Source organism: Carassius gibelio, chromosome B11 (genome assembly GCF_023724105.1).
Source record: "Carassius gibelio isolate Cgi1373 ecotype wild population from Czech Republic chromosome B11, carGib1.2-hapl.c, whole genome shotgun sequence".
NCBI lineage: Eukaryota > Metazoa > Chordata > Actinopteri > Cypriniformes > Cyprinidae > Carassius > Carassius gibelio.
Window position 1 is genome coordinate 18,419,702 of NC_068406.1, and position 25,369 is coordinate 18,445,070.

The 25,369-nt window shown below is 36.8% G+C and overlaps 1 protein-coding gene across 1 annotated transcript; it reads right to left on the minus strand.

Annotated features, from left to right (window-relative positions):
- Positions 1-16,152: 16,152 nt before the first annotated feature.
- Positions 16,153-20,821, minus strand: LOC127968458 (prolargin). The gene is made up of 3 exons (XM_052569715.1): positions 20,566-20,821; positions 16,925-17,907; positions 16,153-16,844 (listed from the first exon to the last, which is right to left on the minus strand). The coding sequence occupies exons 2-3, from the start codon at positions 17,901-17,903 to the stop codon at positions 16,681-16,683; spliced, it is 1,143 nt and encodes a 380-aa protein (XP_052425675.1). The 5' UTR covers positions 17,904-17,907; positions 20,566-20,821; the 3' UTR covers positions 16,153-16,680.
- Between the last annotated feature and the right edge of the window lie 4,548 nt (positions 20,822-25,369).

Here is a 25,369-nt window from a genome sequence, read left to right on the forward strand (position 1 = left end):
CCAGAAATCCCAGGGTTGGTGGGGGGGTGGGTGGGTGTTGACTTACTGGCATTTACTGTTGACTTAGACTATGTCATCAGCTTGTGCACAAACCATTTTTTTTTTGTTTGGAACAAAGATATATATATATATATATATATATATATAGATAGATAGGAAAATTTTACTGTTTAATTCAAGCTGATATCATCAATAAAATTTGTTTATTTTCTAGAAGCTGTTTTCTATCTATCTATCTATCTATCTATCTATCTATCTATCTATCTATCTATCTATCTATCTATCTATCTATCTATTTTTCTATCTATCTATTTAAATAATAGTAATAGTAATTAAAATAAACAATTTTGTTGTCCTTATATGATTTAATCTTATCCATTTGTTTGCCGGTTCCGGGAATCTCTCAGTTTCTCAGACAGAAGCACTGAACTAGTACTGACGTTTCATCTCTGGCATTTATTTTTACGCAGATGGTGGAAGCCATGTATGCGCATCAATCGACCTCTCACAGGTAAGCGTAAAATCACACATACAGAGATGACTGTAAGGGGTCCAGTGTGGTTTTCTGGGTGACAATTAACTCCTAGGTATTCTAAACCACAAAGACCTTTTGCATTTACCCTGGCCCATTGATTCTAAAATAATGCACGCCAGACTCCTGAAACTCAATTTAAATTTTGGGCCTCAACTACTACAACTACTGGGGAAAGAAATACTCCTCTCGGGTACAGTATTATTTTTGTTTGTTTGTGTTAAACAAAATTGAGCAATACACATTAATTAAGTAGCGTGAGTTATCCAGATTAACTGACTTAAAAAAACACTCATTAATTACTTAAGAAAGCTGTAAATAAAAAAAGAAATAAATATTCTTCCTATTTTTCCAATTTATTGCATGTAGGCATGTAAAAATAACACATTACGGCACTTTTTAAATGTCTAAATCTAAATCAAGCTGGCTTAGAAAATGTTTAAAATAAAAATGTTATTCTATATTTAGGTCAAGCTTCTTCTTTCCTTATGATTTCATGAAATTAAGTGTCACTTAAAGCACGTAGACTTATGTCACCAAATGACAACTCACTTTTTCTGCTTCTGCATATTCTACGGTTCACAACAGACTGGTCATATTAAGCTGAAAATTTTGCAACACCCACAGTCAGTGAAACTACAGTACATGTTGCACAACCAGCGAAACTACATTTAGTGAATTAATTCCGAAAGAGAAGTGTTATACAATGGATTGAAAATCAACCAAATATAAGGATACATATGCATTTTATTCAACCCAAATCAGCTATATGCTATCTCAAGGCCAATTATGAGTCTCAGATGTTTTTTGGGGATTAATTTTGATATGCCCCTATACTTTTCAGACAGTTGACTCAGTTAATGCAATGCTGAAAGATGTTTCTTCACATCCCTTGAATTCTCTGAATTTTATTTTGGTGCAGGTTATTACAAGAATCAAGTGTGTGTTATGGAATTTCATTAGCTGTCATTAACTGAGTAATGTAAACATGAATGAGCTAACCTGTTCCATTACTATTACGCTAAGCATTGTTGGCTGCTTTTGGTCTGAGGACTAGCGGAGTAAGCCAAACCCATGATGCAAAACTGGTGGTTTTCTTCTCTGCAGAGTGGTTTAGGTAAGATCTACATGAGACTCACTGACAGGCACAGATTACTGACGGCGTCGATTAGTACGTAATGGAGGGCCTTTGGATAAAAACACAAAGGAATTTACAATGTGCTCCCGAACGCATTTGAGCAGCAAAACATTCATCCCGTGGAAAGCCTGAAACCGAGAGAGATTTGATCATCCTCCTCTTATAATAATTGATTGTATGTGTGCATGTGTGTGTGGGAGAGATAGAGATTTTGACTAATGAAGCATGTGTGTGTGGGAGAGAGATTTTGACTGACTGATAAGGGTATTGTCAGTCCAATGACCGTTTACCAGTAGAATTTTTGACTTTAGTGATTCATCACTGTACCACTCCTGTATCTAGAATATCACAGTTCTGAGACAGCATATTATGACTTATTCAGATGATCAGTATATACAGCTATTCAGCTGGCCTGTTTTGATCGTTTGTAACTGGTTTATGCTTTAGCTAAATCATTTTTTTTAAAAACTGTCTAAATACAGCTCTAATACAAACAAGAAGAAGAAGAAGAAAACGGAGAGTAATAATGGTGCTATAATGCTTTGTTTACCTATAGGAGAAGATATATTATTAAAGGGATGGTTCACCCAAAAAGGAAAAAAAATCATTATTTATACACCCATATTGTTCCTAATATTTTTATTCTGTGAAACATAAAATAATTTGAATAATAAATATTTATTTTTATTATTATTTTAAATTTGGGTTACTTTTGCCACTATTCTATTATTTTTACGAGTCGGCTGCCTCCCCCTTAATTATCATCGTCACCCCGTCCCTTAATCGCCGCCCTTCGCCAGGCTCCTGACAGGGGTGGGTGTGTGAGAGAGGGGGCGCTGTAAGAGCCAGGGATGGGGGCGTGTAATGGGGCACACCTGCCGCAAATGGAGCCCCATCACCGCCGCTGTTTAAATGGCGAGCTCGCCTCTCCTCGAGAGACCGGTTTCGTCCACCGTGCATGCACACTGGTGTCCTGTTGGGTCCAGGAAGAGTGCGTAGAGGGAATACTGCGCCGCCTGATGAGACGTGAGCTGCCGGACCCGCGGTCCGGACGAGAACCGCATCCGTTACAGGGCCGACGAACCAGGATGCCGGGCCGTCTTGTCCATAGACAGTAAAATAAATGGACACAGCGACCCCATTGGAACTCAGACAAGTGAAGGCCATTTTTAGCGTTTTTTAGCACTTCCGTTTCTGACACGCAGACTCAAACGAAGCTTGACGACGTCAGCAACCTGTCTGACAGATGTAAATCTTCTAAGTGGCTGTGCGTGCAAACTGCCATCGTTAATCTTGCAGAGACGGCGAGCTTGAGCGGGGAGTTCTTTGTCGTGAGTGAGCAGGAGTAAGTATTCTGATTAATTATTTTGTATAGTATTTTAAAATGTAACGCCAGTACGCCATATTAAGTTAATTTCCTGCGAGCTTCTCCTCCTGTCTTTACGGTAATGCGACAGAGAGTCGAGTGGTTATGACGCAATCGTTAGCCTATTTTTTACAAAAACTGTTTATACTGGGCCATAATGTAACATAGAAGGTAATGGAGCCCTTTATACATTGTCGTGTATCTTTAGAAATAAATAATGGACAAACGGAGTCTTTAAACGCCTCAGATTTAAAGTTATTCGCTGTCAAATAGACGGCAAAAAGAATGGGAGTCAATGGGAATGCTAACGCAAGTGAAGTTCTGCTAAAAGATGGCAGCCCCCACCCGACTTCAACTTCCGGTCGAGTTCCTTGCGCCTGAGGTCTTGTCCTTTCAAGCGCCGCGGCCAGCGAGCATGATGTAGCCGCTGGAAGAAGTCGCAGCCCCTCGCACCCTGGACCAAAGAGGGTAGCGCGTGCGGCCGCCGGACTCCGCCCCTTACCTGGATCCTTCCTTCCTGAACCTCTCGCACGAATCAAGCTACACGAAGTGGACACCAGTTTCCTGTTTCTATTGGACACGCTTCCCTTTTGGACACTTTATTCTTTATTTTTATTTAAATAAAAGCCTCTCCGAGGCCTGACGCCACCCCACGGTGTGTCGTTTGCTCCCCCAACCCCCCCCCCCCCCCCCAAGCTACAATGTATATCTTTGTCTGATCCAACAGTTGACGATAGTCATTGACTTCTGTAGTATTTTCCCCCATACTAAGGAAGTCAACGTTTTCTCATACAGGTTTTTGAACAACATCGGAGGAAAAAAAGCAGGAGCTTTGAGAGGAAAGCTAAAAAGGATGTATGAGGTAAATGAAACGCTTCACACTGAAAACATGTTATTGATACAGGTGTCTTTTCTTCCTTTTCCTTATGAATGATTCATGTGCTAAGACAGAAAATATGAAACCGCATTAAGATATGAAACTGTCTAATATAGATCAACTTCTTAGTTAGAAATCACCCATTTAAAGGGCTTCCTAATGTAGTATCTAGAGTCCTGGGCTACATTTGAACAGCTGTTATTCTCAATATACAGTGTTTCTGATCTCAACATTACTAACAGGAATCATTTTATTCTGAAATCTGAAGTACCATGATGTTAAATCTTTGCTTTCACACATATTCTACATTAATTGCATGCATTTTGAATTAAGTTAAATGCACCATATCTGTTTGATGAGAAGTCCCACAATTCATGGCTACGAATGTTTCTGTTAAGCAATAAGCAGTTTCGACTAAAAGCATGCCAAAACACATCGACATAGATTATAACATTAACTTGTAATATTGGGAAGTTAGAAAAGCTGTAAATTCTATATTTATCCAAATGATTTAATTGATCATATGATTGTGTATTTGAACTGATTCCACTCCCGTATTAATCAGTCATCTTGTGCCATGCATGAAAACATTCATAATTTCTGTTTCTGGGTGATTTTTATTACTCCATATATACATATCTACTTTAGTTTTATTCATTTTTTTTTAAATAGATCTGAAATGTTGCAAATACAACATTTTGATGCAAATCAAACTGCTTTTTGTTCATGAGGGTCACTGCCAGACCCTAGTTTCAGTGTCTTTAAAGGAAATCAAACAACACATCATTCTGCAGCAGTTTCAGTTTTGCAAAATTTTTTTTTCTTTAGTTTAACTGTTTAAGGTGTCAAAGCCACTGTTCTCATGAGCGTTCCGTATTGACGCATTTGAGCACTTACTACGAGGCGGCTTGTAAACCGGCACATAGATTGAAGCTATGGCTCGTGCCTTTGCGGGCACTGGTACACATATGACTGAGGTTGCATTCCAAAACAAAACAAAATCCGTCTGCTGAAGCAAATATATGCATGTTTTGCTGCATAAAATCTCCTCCCTTCCTGTCTCTTGAACACAATGTGCATGAACATCAAGAATTCTTAAATCTTAGTATGCTGAGTTGCAAGTTTGTTCTTATTTTTTTTTAGAAAACAATGCATGTTAAAATCAAGTGTTAAAACACATATAGCCATAAATATTACGTTCAAATGGTTAGGATCAGTAAGACTTGTTCAATGTTTTTGAAAGAAAAAAATAAAAATGTTATTCTCAACGTGCCAGTATTTACTTACTAAACAATTCAGTATTGTTGAGAAATATTATTAAACTTTATAATAATAATAGTTTGACAAATAAATTATGTAATCCTGTGATGGCAAAACTGAACTTTTAGCAGCCATTTCTCCAGTGTTAACTTTCACATGAAAGAAGAAATTATTCTAATATGTTGGTTTAGATAACCGCAGCAAACAATTCAATAGAACATTTATTTGAAATAAAAATCTTTTTTTAACATTAAATGTATTTTCTGTTACTTTAGACAATTTTATTCTGAATTTAAAAAAAGTATTGATTTCTTAAAAGAAAAAAGAAATCCACTCAAACTGATATTTTGGCACAAATTCATCAGTTGCTTGGCAATCATATTGGGAGGGAGATAATAGACCGAAACTACATTAAATGCACTCCCAGTGAGGATAAATATAGTTCGTTCAACCACAGTCTGTTTTGTGACATCAGTTATTAGTTGCTGAAAGCACGAAACCACCAAATACAGTCATTTAAAAGCTAAACGCAATATTTTTCCATATTGTGACCATATTGATCATGGTACCATTGATTCATATTAATGACTTGTTTCAATGATATTTTTGTTGTGGCACTGTTTGGTTGCAGTTTGAAGTTTTGTGTACAATTTAGAACTGATGTTAAAACAGACTTTGTAGCGAAAACATATTTGATCTTCAAGAACACAATTGTATACCCCGTACATTTTAATATGTATAAATTAATAAAACAGCCGAGTTTGTGTTTATGACCACAAGCTTCATATAACAAAATCTTTTTTGTGACAGCTAGTAATAATAGGTTTGGTTTCAAGAAGTGGTCTCAAGAGACATGTGCCACATCATGTGGGCGGTATAAAGTCATGCCATGTTGTGTCATGAATCATGACACCGGTCTTATTGGCAAATAGTATAGTAGGGCGCGGGTACTATTCTGGGTTTGAAAAGTCATTATATTCAGTGCTACAATGCAGTCGAGAGCTACCTTAGGTGCTTAGCATGCAAATTTACTCAAAGTCCTGGGAAGTTTTAGAGGAAGTGTATTAAGTGTGTTCTGTAGGTTCTTTCCCATTTGGTTAAGAGTGACCTACTGGACTGCACGTTTGGTTTTGACCATGCAAAACAGATGTTTTGTAACTGCAGAAATTTTAAACCATGTTGCATATTTTCATTACATTTTGTGTATTTGGTGACCCTGGCAGCATGGGCAACAATTTCATCTAACATTTGAGGTGGACAATAAACATAAAATTTCTCAAGAGCAATTTTTGAAGGGAGCACAAAGATGTTTTGCCTTTTTGCCAAATGGCCTTAATATTGGGACTTTTTGTAATTACTTGGCGTTTTGGTGCACTGAAAAGTTCTCTTATGTTCTTTTCTCAGTGATTTTATTAGGCCAACAACACAAAGCAATAGTTGAACAGTTAAATGCAAATGCTTATGTTTCATAATGCCTCTCTCTGCAAGTATCGTCGTAAACACAGACACTTAAGTGAAAATAAACGGCAGAGAAAGAAAATGCATTTGAAAACTGTATTGTATCAGGATATCTTAAAAGAGAAGTGGCCTAATATTCCTTCTCTCTGTTATTCATCTTAATCAAACAACGAGAGAAAATCACTCATTGCTGTTGACTAAATCACTTCTAACTTTAATTAGAAGAAATTTAAATGGTTAAGAAATGAATGGTTAATCAGTGATTTGTTCGCTGCACCTGTTCAGGTAAACCCTATTTAATGGAGAAAAAAATGTCCTCTCAATAATGTCAACATCTGAAAGCATTGTGCTTTTTTGGGTCCAATAAGATTTTTTTTTTTTTTTTTTGGTAAGGGTATTTAGGATTAGGGTTAGTGTAGAGGGAGATGCCATAAAACCCATTACTCCTCACCATAATGATAGGAAAACCTGTGTTTGTGTGTGTGTGTGTGTGTGTGCCTAATTACTGTAACCACTTTCTGCTGACAAATTGGTATCCAGAAAGCAAAACTTGAGAAAAAAAATCACCTAAAACCTCCCTTCGAGGACGTCCTCATTTGTAAAACTGTGTGTTTTGCTATTTGTGAACACAACCGGACACAAGGGAGGGGAACTGATCAGAAGAAGGGACACAGATGGCATCAAATACACATTTTACATAACATTATGCCAGGTGATACAGTATATTGAAGCATTACCATGGTAAAGACTGCATATTACTATAACTCACCCTTCATCTGAAAAATCCAGCTAGAATATAGATTCAGTGAGGACATATACTGCATTGACAGTAAACTCTGTTCTAGCACAAAACCTTATTGCCATTTCATACCTTTATCACACTTTTTATAACACACTGGATAAATACTTTTACAAAAAACATTACAGATTTTATGTGAGATATGCAAGTTAGGTAATGTAAGTGTATTTTCTAATTATTGCCTGTATTACTGTAATTATTTCATTATTTGCTCTTGAGTGAACTGATCGTTAAATGTGGTACATTGAAAGAAGGGTCACCGTGATTTTGCCAGGTAAGACATGTTCCTGGATCAACATCTTCTGATGATCCTGGATCAACTTTATTGTCCATAAATACAGACTTAACCCAATCCCTACCCCTAAACCTAACCTAAAATTAGTGGGAAATGATAGCTGATTAAAAAGGATGTAGAAGCACCTAACCCAGACTGTAAGCCAAAGACCGATATTTCCTGATGAGTTATATCTCAATTCTGATTGGTTGATAGGAATGTTGTTTCAGGATCAAGAAGGATGTTGATCCAGGAACGTGTGGTAATTGGTGAAATCAAGCTTGCATTGAAAGAAGATCATACTCTTGTGTTTTGGTGATTTAATTCAAATGTTCTCATTACATATAGACAATGACCTTTTGTATGGAACAATGACTATGCGCAACTACAATGAAATCACAAGATCAGGTTTTTAAAGAAAATGAAATAATGTCGTGTTACAAGTGTTAGCAGTTTAAAGTTTTGTACTTAGAGTTTTGAAAATGTACACCTTACTTGTGAAAGTACCAAACCAATTAAAAAAAAATTGTATATTTTTTTTTCTGATTATTTCTTATTTCATCACTGACTGCTTTTATCTTCAGTGAGCTTGAGTTTTTCTATTTCTTAGGCTTGTATTTGTTTTTGTTTTTTTTGTGAATTAAAATGACACATATCATGATATAACATTTTGGTCATATCGCCCACACAGCGGTATTACAAGCTAACGTTATTATTGCTAGCATAAAGGACTCGTAGGGTCTTGACCTCCCTGCAATTTCTGCCCGTGCCTGGCAGTATTCATACTGTAAAATGCATGCAGTTCAATACTATATATATTGCTTTGCTTAATGTGCTTTGCTTGCTGTTATTTTTGGTGTAAATTTATGTGTCAACTGATCAGCAAGATCTAAAACACAGGAAATTTCCTGTTATGCTGAGCTGGTTTCAGTGAATTCACTAAGTTTTTTTTTTAAAGCTGTTATGAAAGTGATTAATAAAATTCAGACAAGTCAGCTTTGCAGTGCACGTTTTTTTAGTACCATCATCAGCTATTTTGAATGGAATAATTCACTGTCACTGGAAAACGTTGAAATATCTGAATGTTGTGCGTGTATAAATGTCTCCATGACGTTAAGATGTACCCTCTCCTACAGTGCAAAGTAAATTATCTTGGTTTCATCTTGCACTTTCACATCTTTTAATTTTGCACAAAACTGTTTCTTATGCTGGCATATGAGATTTACAGTATCCACATCCAAGTTATTTATATTTCACGAGTTCACCCTTACATCTAATCTGAAGGGAAATAGAAGGCATATTTTGGCGCGCTGTCCTGGGGGAGGGGTACGGGCCTGGAGCATAGCCCAAACCCAAATAACTCCCCCTATCCCTAACTAATTTGAGATAAATAGATTAGAAGTGAGGAGTTGGGGTGGAGGAGGGGTGCCGAAAAACTGTCGTGGGACAGGAGGTAGGAAGACTGGATATATATACACCACTTGTGTGCTATTTAAGATGATTAGCTAAACGAGATGCACCTGTACCAAATTGGATGATTATCTGATGAAACCACATTTAATGTGGTTCAATGAATGGTAAATCTACCAAATTATAGAACAGCACAGATTTTTCTGTGTTAAAGAAACAAAAACAATTCCACAAGGAAGTCTACAGATCTTATTGCCTCTTCCTGTTAGATGACAGATTAATTTAAATATTAAATGTATTCATTGTTTATTTGTATTTAAGCTTTAGCACTTTTTTAAAGCAGATTGTTCTTCCTAATGATTGGTCACTTCACAATTAGGCAGTGGTGTAGAAAGTACCTGAAAGCCAAACTCAAAGTAAAAGTACAGATATCTTAACAGAAAATTACTTTGGTAGAAGATGAAGTCACCGTTTAGAATATTACTTGAGTGAAAGTCTTATAGTATGTGATATTTATTGTACTTAAGTACAATACACTTCTAATTATTTTTATAACATGGCATGACTTTATACTGGCATTCATGCCCACATGAAATGGAACATGTCTCTTGAGACCACTTCCTGAAATCAAACCTAGTATGAGTAGCTGTCACAAAAAATATTTTGTTATCTGAAGCTAGTGGTCATAAATACAAACTCGGCTGTTGAGTCATTGGCTGTTTTATTATTTTATAAATATTTAAAGTAAAAGTACAAGTAAATACAAAATGGGAAAGAAGCAAATAAATACAATATATTTAAAAACATACACAGCTTGAGCAGCAAGATTGTGTTCAGTTAACCCAATTTTTTTAAACTTACATTTTTGTAAAAAAATGCGTAAGCATAGTATGCCTGCAAGCCGCAAGCTCTTTCGTTTAGAATTCATGATAAGGAAATGCTATCAAGGTACAGAACGGCCCGAACCACAGCATCTCGTTCCCTATTCAGGGAACCATGGTTACATACGTAACCGAGATGTTCCCTTTCACGGGTCACTTTGATGTCACCCTGCGGTGACATCACCGTTTGGGAACCCTATACCATCACGCCTGACATACCTTACATACCTGGGATCCGTGGAAAGCATCTGCTCAAGTGGAAAGAACACGGGAGCCAGGAGCCGTCCTCATATCCAGGCTGTAAAACTTGACAAAAGTGCTCTGTGAGGACCATCCTGTCGCAGAACTTATATCATCCATAGAAGATCCACTAAGGAATGCTTGCGATGAAGCCACTTCCCTCGTGGAATGAGCTCGAATTCCTAAGGGCGAAGTGAGCCCTTGCGCCTCATATACTAAGGATATAGCCTCCACCAGCCAATGGGACATGCGTTGCTTTGTGACAGCACACCCTTTATTTATACATGATATGGCACATGTCTCTTGAGACCACTTCCTGAAATCAAACCTATTATGAGTAGCTGTCACAAAAAAATGGGTGGTAAGATTAAGAACATCCATTACTTAGTGTCTTTCATTCCAACATAAAAAAAAAAAAATCACATTTAGCCTACAGTTTAATGTAGGTCAGAGGGGACATGGATGCATTTAACCTGCAGTTACAGATGCATAAGTAGGCATAATGTTTTGTTTTTAACATAAAACGTTGAATATTTGATATTTGGCTAGTGTCTAGTGACTAGTGACAAGTGACTGTTAATGAGTGAGTCTTTGAGATTCAACTGATTCATTCAAATGGCTGATTCATTCAGAAACAAAGCATTTGGCTGTGTCAATGAGTCAATCACTGAATCATTTATTCAACCGATTCGTTTAAAAGCTGATTCATTCAATATCTAAACACTGTCCATCACTCAGACACAAAACAGTGCTGTGATAACTTTGGAACTATTTTCATTGGCAAAATTGAGCAAAAACAAGCAATATTCCCTCTAAAATGTAAGTCACTTAATGCTTTACTGAACTTGTATAAAATTATTAAATGTGTTATCACGCTGACATCTGCAGAACAGTAAACACACCCATTACAAATGAGCCAATTGTTGCATCCAGTGGGGTTATAATGTGTTTTTATGCGTTGCATCACGCCATTTAAACATAAAACCATGTCTGTATTTGTGACTGGAGAAACAACAAACAACAAGCTCTACTCAACTACACTGCTCTAAACTCACGTTTGAATCATCAGTGTCAAATCATATAAACGTACTTAAGCGCCGGCATTTTAGACTTCTCTCCCAGGAACAGAAAACAGTCCTCCATAAAATGCGTTGCACACATATCTAAGTATTTGTGTTGAACTATTCTGGACGTTTTTAAACGAGGCGTTTTAGGAGGGTGTAGACAACTCCTAAGTTTTATAAAGAATATCTCTTTGGGTTTGAGACTTGAGTCTTTGCAGCTTTACAGATCTTTTTCACGAACAGCTTGTAACACAAGGAAAACTTGAAATCACATCATATGACCCCTTTAAGTACTGTAATGAAGTATTATTACTTTGTAACATTACACCACTGCAATTAGGTGGAATGTTTTATTATTTCCACTGGTATGCGGTTTGTATGAGTAAATATAGAATATTTTTTTGTGTGAAAAGTTTAACACCACTACTGGCCACTAGATGTCAGTAAGGATGCTTGTTGGAAGTATGTAAGGTGCTGCTGAATTAGGAATAGCATACTACTCTTACTTAGGCTCCACCATTGCCATGAACCCACATAGGTTAAGTGGTTTGGAAAATAGATACATAGATGATACACTGTTCATACTATATTCTTCTGCTGTTTCTTAGTATAGTCAAGTGGTATTCCCAAATCAGTTGTACAGCAGCATTTAACAGAAGTGTTGTGTCATTCATTTTCTTTCTATTGCTTACCACAGTTTTGCTGTTCCTTTCCATTAATAATTAAGTCAGAATTTGACGTGGTGTGACGCATTAGTGCCTCAATATCTGTTTGTTTGATATGAAGAGTCATGAACTTGTTACCTAAATTGAAAGTCAGTGCGGTTTATGTTTCTGTAGCCACCTGATATAAAGGTCTGTCAGAAAACACAGTGATCACCTGCAGAAACAATATGCGTCAGCTCTTAACATAAGTGCGTTTCCGTTAGCATAAACATGACAAACACATACGGTTACTTGTGTTTACCGTAATGATGCAAAACTCTTCATATGAAGCATCAGTTCTTGAGTGATGAATGGCTTTCAATTAATCTGAATCGATTTTGTGGGAAAACAGGTGACTCATAACAGTTTGAATTTATCTTTATTTTATAAATCACATCTTTTTTTATTAAGGCAACAATTCAACGGAAATCACAGATCACAAACTGACCGCAAAGGCCTACCAAGGAAGCGGGACCTTTTTAAAACTGTTTTTAGAGTCAAGCAGTAAAGATACTTTATTCTTGAATCTATACAGCCGTCCCTGTTTTAGAACCGTAATAAATATCTTTATTGTGTGTCCTGTCAGTCAATTATATCTCTTACGTTGGTACATGTGGTTTGAATGCCTGTGAGTTTTAGTTTGGGATCTTCCCCGCACTCACAGTGTGCTTTAGCATGCTTTTGGATAGACAGAAGCAGTGACACGATTAGATTAGTCTGCTAAAAGCTATCTCTATTCCTGTGCTTACACCTGCCTCTATCCTTCACAAATATTCTAACATACACAGTTCATTTCATTTACAGTTGCTTCTTGATTTATAGATAATCAAACTTGCACGTCCATTTATTTGCAGACAGGTACAGTATGTAGGTCAGAGTCAGTAAAACAGAAACAATAAGAAAAGTCCCAAATATTGTAGCTTACAAATTTTTTATGACTCAACAGTGTTTTAGCCAGAGACCCTCTGCAGGGATTTCGGATGCCATTCAAATGCCAAAGTAAGGTCTTTGACCCCTTGACCTTTGTAAAAAGATTTGCGAGTTACAACAGTTTGTGGGACTTTTCCAAATTTTTTTCCAGTCTTACAATGAAAACATTCTTGAACTAGTAGTGTTATATACACACTCGCAAGTCCTTGGTGACACTGAAGAACACTGGAGGTTCTGTGATGTAGGGAATATCTGCTGGTGTAGTTGATAAAAACTATATGCGTGTAGAAGTGAAGGAGTTGCCTGAGGAAACAGCAGCTTTCTGTAGCCTAATAGTGGGGAAGACACATAAATCACAGATATTTTGATAGATCCGTTTATTCTACCAAGGTTTTGATGTAAAAAAAAAAATCTGTTATTTAAAAAAATGTTACCTGTAAACTGTGCATCATATCTTTTCTAAGTAATCTGATTCCCTTGTGATCATCTCCTGAAGTCTGTCAAAACACAAGATATTATCAGATTGCATTGCCGTTGTACTTACTACATAACCTCAAACCACAGATGCAATAAAATGAGGCCAACTCAAAAATGGCTTTGTTTACATGTGAATTATCTGCTCCGTTTTTGCCAGAGATCTGATTCATCAACTTGACAAACAGCTGAAGACATTGGCAGGAGTTTCCATAGGTTTACTGAAATATTCCTTTTGCTCTTTTCTGTTTTGTCATGCTTAAAAGTCATCGGCACATTGAACCCAAAACCGAAATATAAAATAATTTCTTGCTACATGCTGTTCTTTTGATTTAGCCATGCAGAGTTCTAGAAGAACTTAAAATAAAGCAGTAACCTGTTGGGTGACCTGTCAGACTCCTGTTTGACGTCATCACTAATGACGACGTTGTTATGGTGGGAAATTGACTTGGCGCATTATACATGTTTAGCATGCATCTAACCACCAGCAGATATTTTAACCGAAGGAAATGCTAAAATTAATGCATGACTTAGGCTAGACTGTAAATGTGCTCACCATGCTTTGCTGGATGTGCTGGAAGTGTTACCTGAGTTCATGCTTGTGTATGTTCACTTTGCTGTATGCCATTACCTGGTCCAGGTGTTTTTCTTCACAGAATGATGTGCATCTCTGCATGATGATGGCAGGTTCTCTCATAGTGGGATAGAAGGGGAAATTCTATTCTACCTCCCTTTACGGTAAAGGAAGTGCAATAATAAACCATAAAAAATGTTTGGGGTAAAATTATTTAAAATTATTGAAAGATTTTTCCTATGCATACCAAGGCTGCATTTATTCAATCAAAAATACAGTAATATTGTGAAGTATTTCTGTTATGGCAAAGCTACATTTTAAGACGCCATTACTCCAGTCTTCAGTGTCATGTGATTTGTCAGAAACTGTTACACTTAATATTTTTGTGAAAAAGCTTTTTTTTCTCCTCTTCATTATTCTTTGAGAAAAGGAAAGTTTTATTTATTTATTTATTTATCTTTTTTTTTTTTTTTTTTGTAACAATGTAAAAGTCTTTACAATCACGTATGGTCAAGTTGAAAGCATCCTTCCTGAATAAACATTAATTTCTTTCAAAATACATTAGACTGAGAATACATTTGATGTTATTTTGTCGGGAATTAAATAACTGTTGGGAATTTAGAAAATTATATATAGTAACTTTTCTAAATAATAATGAGGGAGAAAGACTGAACACTGCTTTTACTCATCATTTCGTCATTTGATTATTCTTTATTTAGCAGCCTTCATTTTAAAGGCACTTTACTGTATACACTTACCACAGGGACAGTCCCCCGGGGGCCTTCTTGGGGATAAGGGACTTGATCAAGTGATAAGCGTTCGTCATATCGCTTCTGAAATTTAAACCTAGGACATTTAGTACGAGCTTTAGCTTTACCAGCATCTCTAAATCATGTGTGTCTACCATTGCAACTGATAAAGCCTTACTGAAAAGTCGGAGTTTCCTTTTTAATCATGTGTCTTTTTTTACCTTTCAGCGCAGCTCACATGAACAGTTGCGTACATAAAATTTCCTTTAGTGACCAAAGATCATTTTCATATTTGATGTTTTGTTTATTTATATTCTTTTTTTTTTTTTTTTTTCTAAAGGTGACAACTCATTTCTTTACGTTATTGTGTTATGGGACAAGTTTGTTTACTGGTTATTCTATGAAATTACCAGCATTGCTTATTTTTAGTACATGGTACATTTAGACCAAGTTCATGGTCCAGTAGAATGCTATTTCTGCTACGCCTGGGCTCCACTGACAGGAAATAAGTTCAGACCTTTCTTGCTCTGTTTCCTGATGCTGCAGGCAGTTTGATTTCTTTTTGTCCTTCCTAACAACGGTTGCTCTGAATGCTTGCCAATCAAACCAGTAATGCAGCAGTACAGGTAGCCTTGTGTGGAAATACTTCTTACGCAGCAAGAAAACTAATTACATGAAATTCTTGTTTGATTAATAGTTTAAAAATGTTAAAGATTTTGAAACAGTAAATTAATTTGCAGTCAGTGAGCAGCGAGAGAATACACTAATAAAACACTAATAATTTATCATTAATAAATATTACTAGATAAAAAGTCCCCAGTTGTACTGTTGCATTATGTTAAATGATTTAGTGGTTCATTTGACCTATCCTGAAAGTTCCACGGTTTCTAATGATAGATTTCATAATTTCTGCATATTTATTTATTTATATAATTATTATTATTATTATTTATTTTATTTATTGTTTACAGTTCTTTTGTGTGTGTGTATATATATATATATATATATATATATATATATATATATATATATATATATATATATATATATAATTTTTTTTTTTTTTTTTTTTTTTAAATAGCATAAATCATTTGGAGAACTCAATATAATTTCCATTACTCAGTGTAATGTACAATGTTCCCACAAGGTGTCACTACAAACATAAAAGAAAAATGTACCAGTTAAATTTTTTTTGTTTCGTTTTTTAAGAACAGTTCACTGTAAAAATCGTTAAAAGAAACCAAAATAGTTTTTTTATGGCATCTTTGCTTAAACCCACTTTTGGAAGCTTCGTTTTAAAGACTGCTTGTTGTCTAGTTTTATTGTTGGATTCTATGTTATGTTATGTTATGTGGAGTATGGAATAAAAATTCTACATGCTCTATGAGAGATTTTTTTTTTTAAAGTGTGTTAAATGGAACATTTTATTATATACATATTTATTAATATAGAATAGTGACACAAGGTAAAGGCAGGACTACACACAGTACCTTAAAAACACAGGCACATTAAGGACATTTTCAACTACACAGTAGTTACGTTATTCCCCCATTTATCATTTTGTTTCATTGTATTTTAGTCTACTCCATATATTCCTCAATTGTAACTACGCCTGTTGTCTGTCACACAATACGTCCATTAATGTACCTTTATTTTTAGGGTTTTATTAATTCCACTCAGCCATAGCTGCTGCTTCTGATTTGTGTAATTACATAGAAACGTTTAATGCAGAATACTCATGCTCAGTTGTATTCAAGGCAGGAAATTCAATAAATACGATGCATTGAAGGATTTAAGGTTACGCAGTGAAACATTTCTGAACATAAAGGGAAAAAACTGCATTCATTGCTTGTATCTCCGGTACTGTTTGATTCAATCAGTACTGTCAAGTAGACAGGAAGGCCTGGTTGTGCACAGGCATTTATGAATCTGTTCATCACTCAAACTATTTTACATTACTATAGCATAAAGGTGTCTGAAGCACATGATGACATCTGAGGGGATAGGAGGACTCAAGTGATTGCCATCCAGACGCAAGTATCTCAATTTAGGTGCATCGTTGTCATCATGCATGTTGAAAGAGTTGGAAGGACAGATCTCAGTGCCGTTTAAACCTGCAAAGATAAGCAAAGGTATTATTTTGGAGGACATTTCTGTGGCACAGTAACAAATTGAAATACAATGAGGTTCATACTCTCAATGTTATTGTGGTTGAGGTGAAGTTGCTCCAGCTCAGAGTTGAACAGGGGAATAGTGCTCAGCCTGTTATGGGACAAATGCAAATCCAACATCGTGCTGACGTTGAATACCAACTTTGGAAGACCTTTGTCGCTAAGATGGTTGTGGTTGAGTCTCACAAAGGCCAGGTGTGTGAAATCCTTAAAGTAATCCCGTGGAATCTCCTCAATGTTATTTTTGTCCAAGAACAGTTGGAAGAGGCTCTTCGGTATGTTCACAGGCATCTTCCTGAGGATGTTGTGGGCCAGGTTGAGCTGAATCAAATTCTTCAGATCTTTGAAGATGTTCTTGCCCAAGCTGCTGTCGCCGATGTTGTTGTGATGCAGGTCCAGAAGTGCGAGATGTTCCATCTTGCTGAATGCTCCTGGAGGGATCTTTGATATTTTGTTGCGGCTGAGTCTGAGCTGCTCCAGACCGGACGGCAAGTCGCCAGGCACCTCCTTTAGCTGGTTCCTGTGCATATAAAGGTAAAGGAGGTTTGGAAGCTTCTCAAACACTTGTTTCTCCACCGAACGGATGCGGTTATTTTCCAGATTTATCCACTTAAGCTCAGTGCAGTTTTTGAAGGGGTCTGCTGTTATTTGGTCAATGTAGTTGTTCTGTAGGTACAGGTAGTGGGTGCGGAACGGGATGACCGGGATCTTCCGGAGGTTGCGGTTTTCACAGTACAGGGCATTTGGGTACGATGGCGGGCAGAAACACTCTCTGGGGCAGTCTGGGAATTCAGAGGGTGGGCCTAGGATCGGAGGGGGGAAGTCTGTGGGTTCCTGGGGTTCGAGCTCAGATTTTGGGGCAGGAGGAGATGGTTTCTTGGGAGCAGGGGGTTTCCTGGTGGTAGATGGACGGACAGGCTTTGGCCTTGGTCTTCGCTGGCCACAGACATCTGTGATCAGAAGAAGGACAAGAAGAGAGCAGTATGCAAGCCCAGCTTTCATGGTCCTGAACAGAGAAGCAGCAAGAAAACATTGTCATTTTGCCTAATCCTAAGCTGATAATTTCTTTCACAATTCAGTTTTTTTTATATTGTTGAGGCATGTTCTGCAGGAGACGTGTCATGTTTCTGTGACTCTGTTTTTTTTTGTTTGTTTTTTGCATGACAGAGCTACAGACTTTCAATTTTTGCTCTGAGCTTTGTCAGAAGGATTTAGAGGTTTCTCTGCACAGGCCTCTGATAAAGACTCTATTGTGCAATATAAGACCTACAGTAGGAAAGAGTGAGTCCTAATGAGGGAAACAGGCTAAACACCCAGGGGAGCTTAGAGGAGACCAATGGCTGGAACAGTTGCAGTGTTACTATGCTAGCTGCACTTCTGTGTGTCAGTTTTACTTAACAAACACCACAGTTTAATTGCTGATTGCTGGAACAAAAAGTACATTACATAATTGCATAGAGGATTAATACTTATAAATCTAGATCCAACAGATTAGCCAACCCACTTAGCCAGAAATGTGTTTGAGATGTTTGTCATTAGTTTATAATTAAGTTCGTTTGCAGGCAGTAAAAAGTATAAAGACGAGCCATGTTGCTTGATTTCTTTTCAGAAAATATGAACTCTTTTATTTTTTTATTCATATTTATTCACATAACCCATATTTCAAAAACTTCTTGTGTTAATAATGCCTCTTATAAGGCCAAAATAGTCTCATTGAGGATTCTTTATCTGCTTCTTAACTTCTATATGATAACAGCGACTGCTACCAAAGCTTCAGTAATTCAATATAAGTCTTGCTTGACTTTTAACTTTAATCCAATCCCATTCAAAATAAAGCAAGGACTGTTATACTTTACGATTTTATGCGACATCTCTTTTGGGTTTATGTCTGAACTTGAAGCTGAAAAAAACATTTTTATTTAGCTTTTTTTTGGGGGTGTAATGGGTCTTTTCTACTTTGGAGTCACATGACTTTTGGATCATTGTCTTGATTACCCAACTGTGCTTAAGTTTCCATTTTTAGAGAAGGGCCCTGATGTTCTCTTTGGGAATATTCTGATACAAATCAGAACTAATGTTTTTTTCAGGGTTCTCATAATTTTATAAGTGATTTTTATGTTCTGGCAGATTGTCTGCTGGGACGTGATCTCAAGTTGAAGATTATTGTTCTTACTAAGGTTCAGTGGAAAATGGTTTTGTAAAATAAACCAACGGATACACTTCTGCATCTTTTTTTCTGCCCTTAGCTCCCTTTAGGAATTTCCTTTGATATCTGTTTTGTACTAAACTTGTGAAAAACTGTGTGGTTGAAACTTGATGGTAAAAATAAGTGAAATTATATTAAGTAGCTTTGATGTATTTGGGTCAATAAACCTAGTTGTTTATGTCTACAAATGTAAACACTGTGAGGCTTGTTTACACAGGGTTAAGATGATCTAATATTAGATTTGATTTGATTAGAAGGTGTCAGACCCTAAAAACATCCCTGTGCAACTCCATTGTTTAGTCTAGATAAATAATTTCACTGGAGAAATTGGATATTTTATGCACCCTATGCAGAGACTCACACTCAGGCACAAAACAAGGAACAGTGCACATGATCTCGATCAGATGTTTGGCTGAAAGTGCCTGGCTGGGTGTCAGCTGCATGGTCATGGAAAGCAGGCAGCAGCGCTCGGGCCTTGACAGAGAGGAAACCTGGGAAAGTGTTGATTTGTTTCTATTTCTGCATTCCTGCTTTAGGTGGGGTGCACATGAGAGTGCGGTCCTATCTGGGAAGCTGATTTATTCAGAAAATGCTGATTGACAAAGCTAAAAGATATTTGTGACCATATAAGGAGATTTAGGTCATTACTAGGTATGAGACAAATGCATAATAACAAAAACATGTTATGAGTCAGTGCTGGCAAGACTCGAAATAGGACGGAACTGTTGAGTTTTAGATTTGGTTGAGAGATGTTGAAAAAGATATATATATATCTTTTTCAACATAAAAAAAAAAATCTAAGAAAAAGCTTATGACATATCAGGTGCAAGTTTGATGAATGTAACAGATACCTAGAATCCCTATAGCCAGACTCTGCTATAAACTGTTGGGTATTTTCACTATTTTGTTTTCAGCTGGTTTCTCATGTCTTAAAATGTACACACTTTGATAGATCAGACAGGAGGATAGACCTGGACAGGTCAAAAGAAAGATGAACAATGCATAATTCGTGATTGTTTTGTTAAATTACATTTGTTTTTATAAATTTTTTTATGCTTTTATTATTATATGTATTTATTACATGTATATGTTATATTATTGTTTACAAATGGTTTTATTTTAAAGAATTTTAATCATTAGTTGTTTAATTATTTAGTTTTTCTACCTGTTTTAGCACCACACTCCGAGGTGTTAAAGTGAAAAATCGGAACATTAATTGAACCCTATGAAGTAGTTGCCAGAAAAAAAAGACTACAAGAAAGTACTTGAGTGAACAGCCAATGTAATCATATTTTAACAAAATGTTTTTGACACTTGGCTAAAGAAAGCAGACTTAGGACTAAAGTAATGGCTAAGTTCATGTGCCACAGATTTCCTGATTATTATGTATGTATTCATGTTGCTTGTCTCTTTTGAGACTGATTTATGGTTGTTATGAAGAAACAAAGAGTTTCTTACCTGTTGCTGGTTCTTGCCCTTGTTTGATGAATCCTCTTGCTGTCACTTCACTATCACAGAGTTCTGCTCTCCCACCTTGCTTTCTCCTCCTCTCTCACTCTGTTCTTTCCCCCTCTTTCCTCCGTACTTCCCCTGTTCTCCTCTGCTAAGCAGGCTGCCTATTGGGTCGTTCCCTCTTTTCCTTCTGTAGGTCAACAATTCTCCCTGCCCCGCCCTCAGGGAAAGTGCCTCAAATTGAATCGAAACATCCATGCCTTAACACCGCTGCTGTACACACTGATGCATGTAAATGGGTGTGTATTGAGGACCACAGGGCCGGTGGGACAGGGTGGAGATTAGTGCAGGAAGCATGGGGTCAGAATTCTTTCCAGCACCATTCTCTGCCCGATCACGTGGATCCTTCATCCTTTGATACTCCATCAAAATCATGTGCTTTTTATTTAGTATAACCACAGAGTACTGGATAGCTTCCTATTTTTGTGCTTTTTGCATACTTGTATGCCTGAGTTTCTCTGAAGTAAAAAAAAAAAAGGTAACCTCTCACACAGTTACTTTTCCTCTTTTTCTTTTTTCTTTTGGGTCTTGTGCAGAGAGCAGCAGCTGCAGAGCAATGGTGACGAGATGTGAAAAACATGGATTTTATTCCCATTGAGACCTATTTATCTCCCTCGCTCACAATTGCACGTTCACACTGTGATGTCAGACTCGTGCTTATATTTAAAACCCAAAAGGACTTCAACATCTGGAGTAGCAACATCTGTGACATGTTGTTTTAGAAATGTAAGTCTTAAGAGCTGCAGCACTCTGTCAGTTTCAAGTCTTAAAATGACTGTTTTGTGTTGTCTTCCTCTGAGATCGCTGGCAATGTCCCAGATTTGCACATCTGTGCTAAATGAGAATCATACATTCGTGGGCTGGAATTGCGGTCAGCTCCATTCAGGGATTGATTGGAGCTCTTAAACAGCCCAGAGACCTATTCCGCTCCATTTCAACCCACCACAAATAACCCTCCTATATTAGATCACACGCACATAAAAATAAGTTATAATCAATATGATTGAAAAAAAAATGTACATACGATTATGAGAAATAATTTGTCACAGTTATGAAAAATGTGCAGCTTCATGATACATAGAAACACGAGAAATGAAATGGCAATTATGGTAAAATGGCACAGCTGTGAGATAGAAAGTCATTATAATGAGACATTAAGTTATGATGAAATTATGATGAAAGATCACAATGAGAAATATAAAGTTTTGATGATATGAAAAAGACAGTTGTGAGGTATGTCACATTTTAAGGTAGTTGTATACTGTATAATATACTGTATAAATGCCCATTAGTTATGAGGAAAAATAAATTGTGAAAGTAACACTTGTGAGATATTTTTCCCAGAGTATATTGATATATATTAAGTAGTGTGTTTTTGTTGTTGTTGTTTTTACACTTTAAATGACGCGTTTTTTAATTACATGTGGTTGTCAAGAAACACGACACTTCTGAAGAAATCATAGTGTACCAGTTCTATGTTCTCTAAATTAACAAACTGGGACTCTTTGGGTTACATTTATTTTGTGTTTTTCTTTGTCCTTTCTGTTGAAGGACTGTGATGTGTGAAGACGTGTCTCTGGTGCTGGTCCAGTTCTGTTTTTAGGAAGATCATTTTTGTATCGTGTGAGATCTTAGGTATGTTAGGGAGTTGCCCCTTTAATTTCAGTCTTAAAACTTATTTACTCAAATTGAGTCCATGCCATTATGAATAATGCTTAGATTGATCTCACTATTCAGGCACAGGCTGGTTTCTATTAAACACCATTACCTCAGCGTTACAATGGGTGAGTTTTTTTGCATGTCGTAATGGCACTTAATGAGTACTTACATGAGTCATTGTGATATTTACTCTGATAAATTGTGTGTTAATTTAGGTCAGATTTTGTGTATGGCACAGCAATATACTGTAACTGTGCCAAGGCTATATTATTAAGCTAGTATCACTGTCATCTGGGGCGAACCCAAAGTTTGTTTTTAATTAAAATGTAAAAGGCTGGAAAGGGTGTAACTGGAGTACCCTTTTGGCAAGGAACTGTCTTTCCTTCCTCATACAACTTAAATTGATTTGCATATCAAGCTTTATTGCATGCTTTAAAATTTATTGCCAATAGTCTCAAACTGAAGGTCTGGAATTCATGGCAGCTTTCATTGGCCAAGGCCCGCCCATGAGGCAGTTTGACTGAGATGTCGTCATTTCGAGGCATGGAAATGTCGCCAAAATAACATATTTTAAAGATTCTATGGCGCAAACTTTAAATATTTCACATACAGTACTTTTGAAAATTCAGTGTTTAGTTGATCCTGATAAGCGCTCGTCGTCACAGTTGTAAACACAGAGGCTTTCTTCTTTTGTGAGGGGGTTTGGTGCCACGGCATCTTTGTCTCCAGGCGGAACATTAAAGAACTCGACATGCGGAAATCCTGTAGAATTCAACCAATCTGATAACGACTTTGACATTCCTGAAGTGTTTCCACTTTTGTATCCAATATGCATGAGACTAATTGCCCATAGCTTAATGGTTTGGCACAAGTGAAAACAACCAATTGTTAGTCATACGTATGGTGTTGAATTTAACCATGTATATCTGAAGCACATTCACTCATATAGTTCTTCTTATTTTACTAAGGTGAGAAGGATTTAGTTTGGCATGTGCTTGACAGATGATTGTGTATGTCTGAGTGTGCAAGTCTTGCCATCTGGGTTGATTTTATTGTGTTTGCTTACACACATTCACAGACAGACACAAATGATTGACAGATGTGCAGGCTCAGATGCACAGTATGTGTGAACAATGCAATTATTGGGGCGCAGACTTTCTGTACTGACAAAAAATTGCATATTTTTTTTAATTGTTTTGCATCATGCTTAACAAGCAAGCATTACACCTTGTTATTTTGCCACCCAGAGCAACATTTTGGATCAGAAGGAAAATGCCGTCACAAACAGCTTCACCACTCAGCTTTTTCCTCTGGTTTTGAATGAATGAAGTGCTATTTGGTAATGCAGTTGTGGCCACCACAGGCATTTTGATGATGTCTATGGTGGAGATCTGGTTGATGTTATCAGACTGAGGTTCACTGGGATATCTGCTTACCAAGCTCTTCCTCCAACCGGTGGGCCTGACACCAATAACCACCACAATTTGCCAAACCCCTGGGGTAGAGTATGTGAACTCAGCAAAATATCAGAGCGGTCTCCTACTGTAAGTAATTGCACCTGAAGAGTTTTTCTGGGAAGTCAGCCAAGTAAATAAAGCTAGAGCTCATTACCTGTTCCATTCATGGCAGAATGTGTGAAAACGCAGCAGGGTCAGTGCATTTAGATTTGGCATATGTTAGAAAGGGTAGTGTGGCACTTTTATAATAATATTTTTCTTTCTCTCTGTATCTCTGTTTAACCATTACTCCATTAGGGGGCCACAAAACAGTGCAGCAATTATTGTGCCGTTAATATTTTAGCCGACTGGCATAAATATTCTCTGCCGCTTTAAGGCAATATGTCTGTCACTTTTATAATAATATTGATATTTTTCTCTCTGTATCTCTGTTCAGTGACTATTGCTGTGGGTACACCATTTCTCCACTGGCTGGCGACAAAGTGCTGTATTTATGAGTGAATCACTGAATCATTCACTCAACTGATTTGTTTATACACACTGATTTATACATGAATGAAACATGATTGGGTCCCTACATCAGTCACTCAGCTGTTTCATTAAAAAAACACTTTCATTTAAGAACATCTCATGCAACGCTTCAGTCTTCTGTTGCTTTGTTTGAAAATATTTTCATTGGCAGAGCAAAAACCGACTAAATAGTATGGCTAAAATGTAGGTTACTCTATATTTACTTGCACAAAATATAAAAACTACATTGCACTTGCAAATCGTGCTGCTGGTCTGAATAGTATATCAGTCAGTCAAACAAAAAGAAAGTTTAGATAGAGAACAAAGACCAAACAAAACTGAACCGTTTTAGACTGTGAAATAGATAACCGGAGGCAACATCTCTTGAAGAATGTTTTTTTTTTTTTTGCTTTGTTATCTGCCTGGTCCTGTGGCTTACTCCTTTTTGTATAATGCTACTGCATTGCCTATGAATGGCCTTGTCACAGCTACCTTGCAAACAAACACATCCAGACATTTTGAATATCTTTATTTAAAACATGTGTTTGATTGTTTCTTGTGTTAACTGAATATTTACTTTGTACTGATTTTGTTGATGTACCTTTTTCCGTGATATTCTTTGGTCCAGATGAACTTGATTGATGAATTGGCTTGATGAATGTTTGTGGCACAAATATAAGAGCCTGTTGTACTTCAAGACTGTTGAAACATTTAGTAAGTGGATTTATAGTTATTTGGATAACTAAAGAAAGCATGTTTTAATGGGCCTGAATACCCTCATAGGCAGTTCTAACAACCACTGCTACAATATGCTCAGCTGGACCCTTATTTCTGAGGTCTGTTGTGGGACCACCTCTCTTTCATAGGTGATATGAATCTGTCTTTTGGCTGTCTAATGACTTTACCACAACACAGCTGCTGTATATTACTATATTTCCCATGATTGAGATGAACAAACATTTTTTTACATTTATTAATTTAGCTGACTTACAAAGCAGACTTACAGTTGCTATATATGTCAGAGGTCACACACCTCTGGAGCAACTAGGGGTTAAGTGTCTTGCAGGGACACATTGGTGTCTCAGTGGATTCCAACCCGGGTCTCTCACACCAAAAGCATGTGA

Excerpts from the sequence above, each read along its gene's own strand:
- LOC127968458 (XM_052569715.1), bottom strand. The coding sequence starts at position 17,903 with ATGAAAGCTGGGCTTGCATACTGCTCTCTTCTTGTCCTTCTTCTGATC. Across the intron at positions 16,845-16,924 it reads CAACCACAATAACATTGAGA|GTTTAAACGGCACTGAGATC; the intron begins GTATGAACCTCA and ends TTATCTTTGCAG.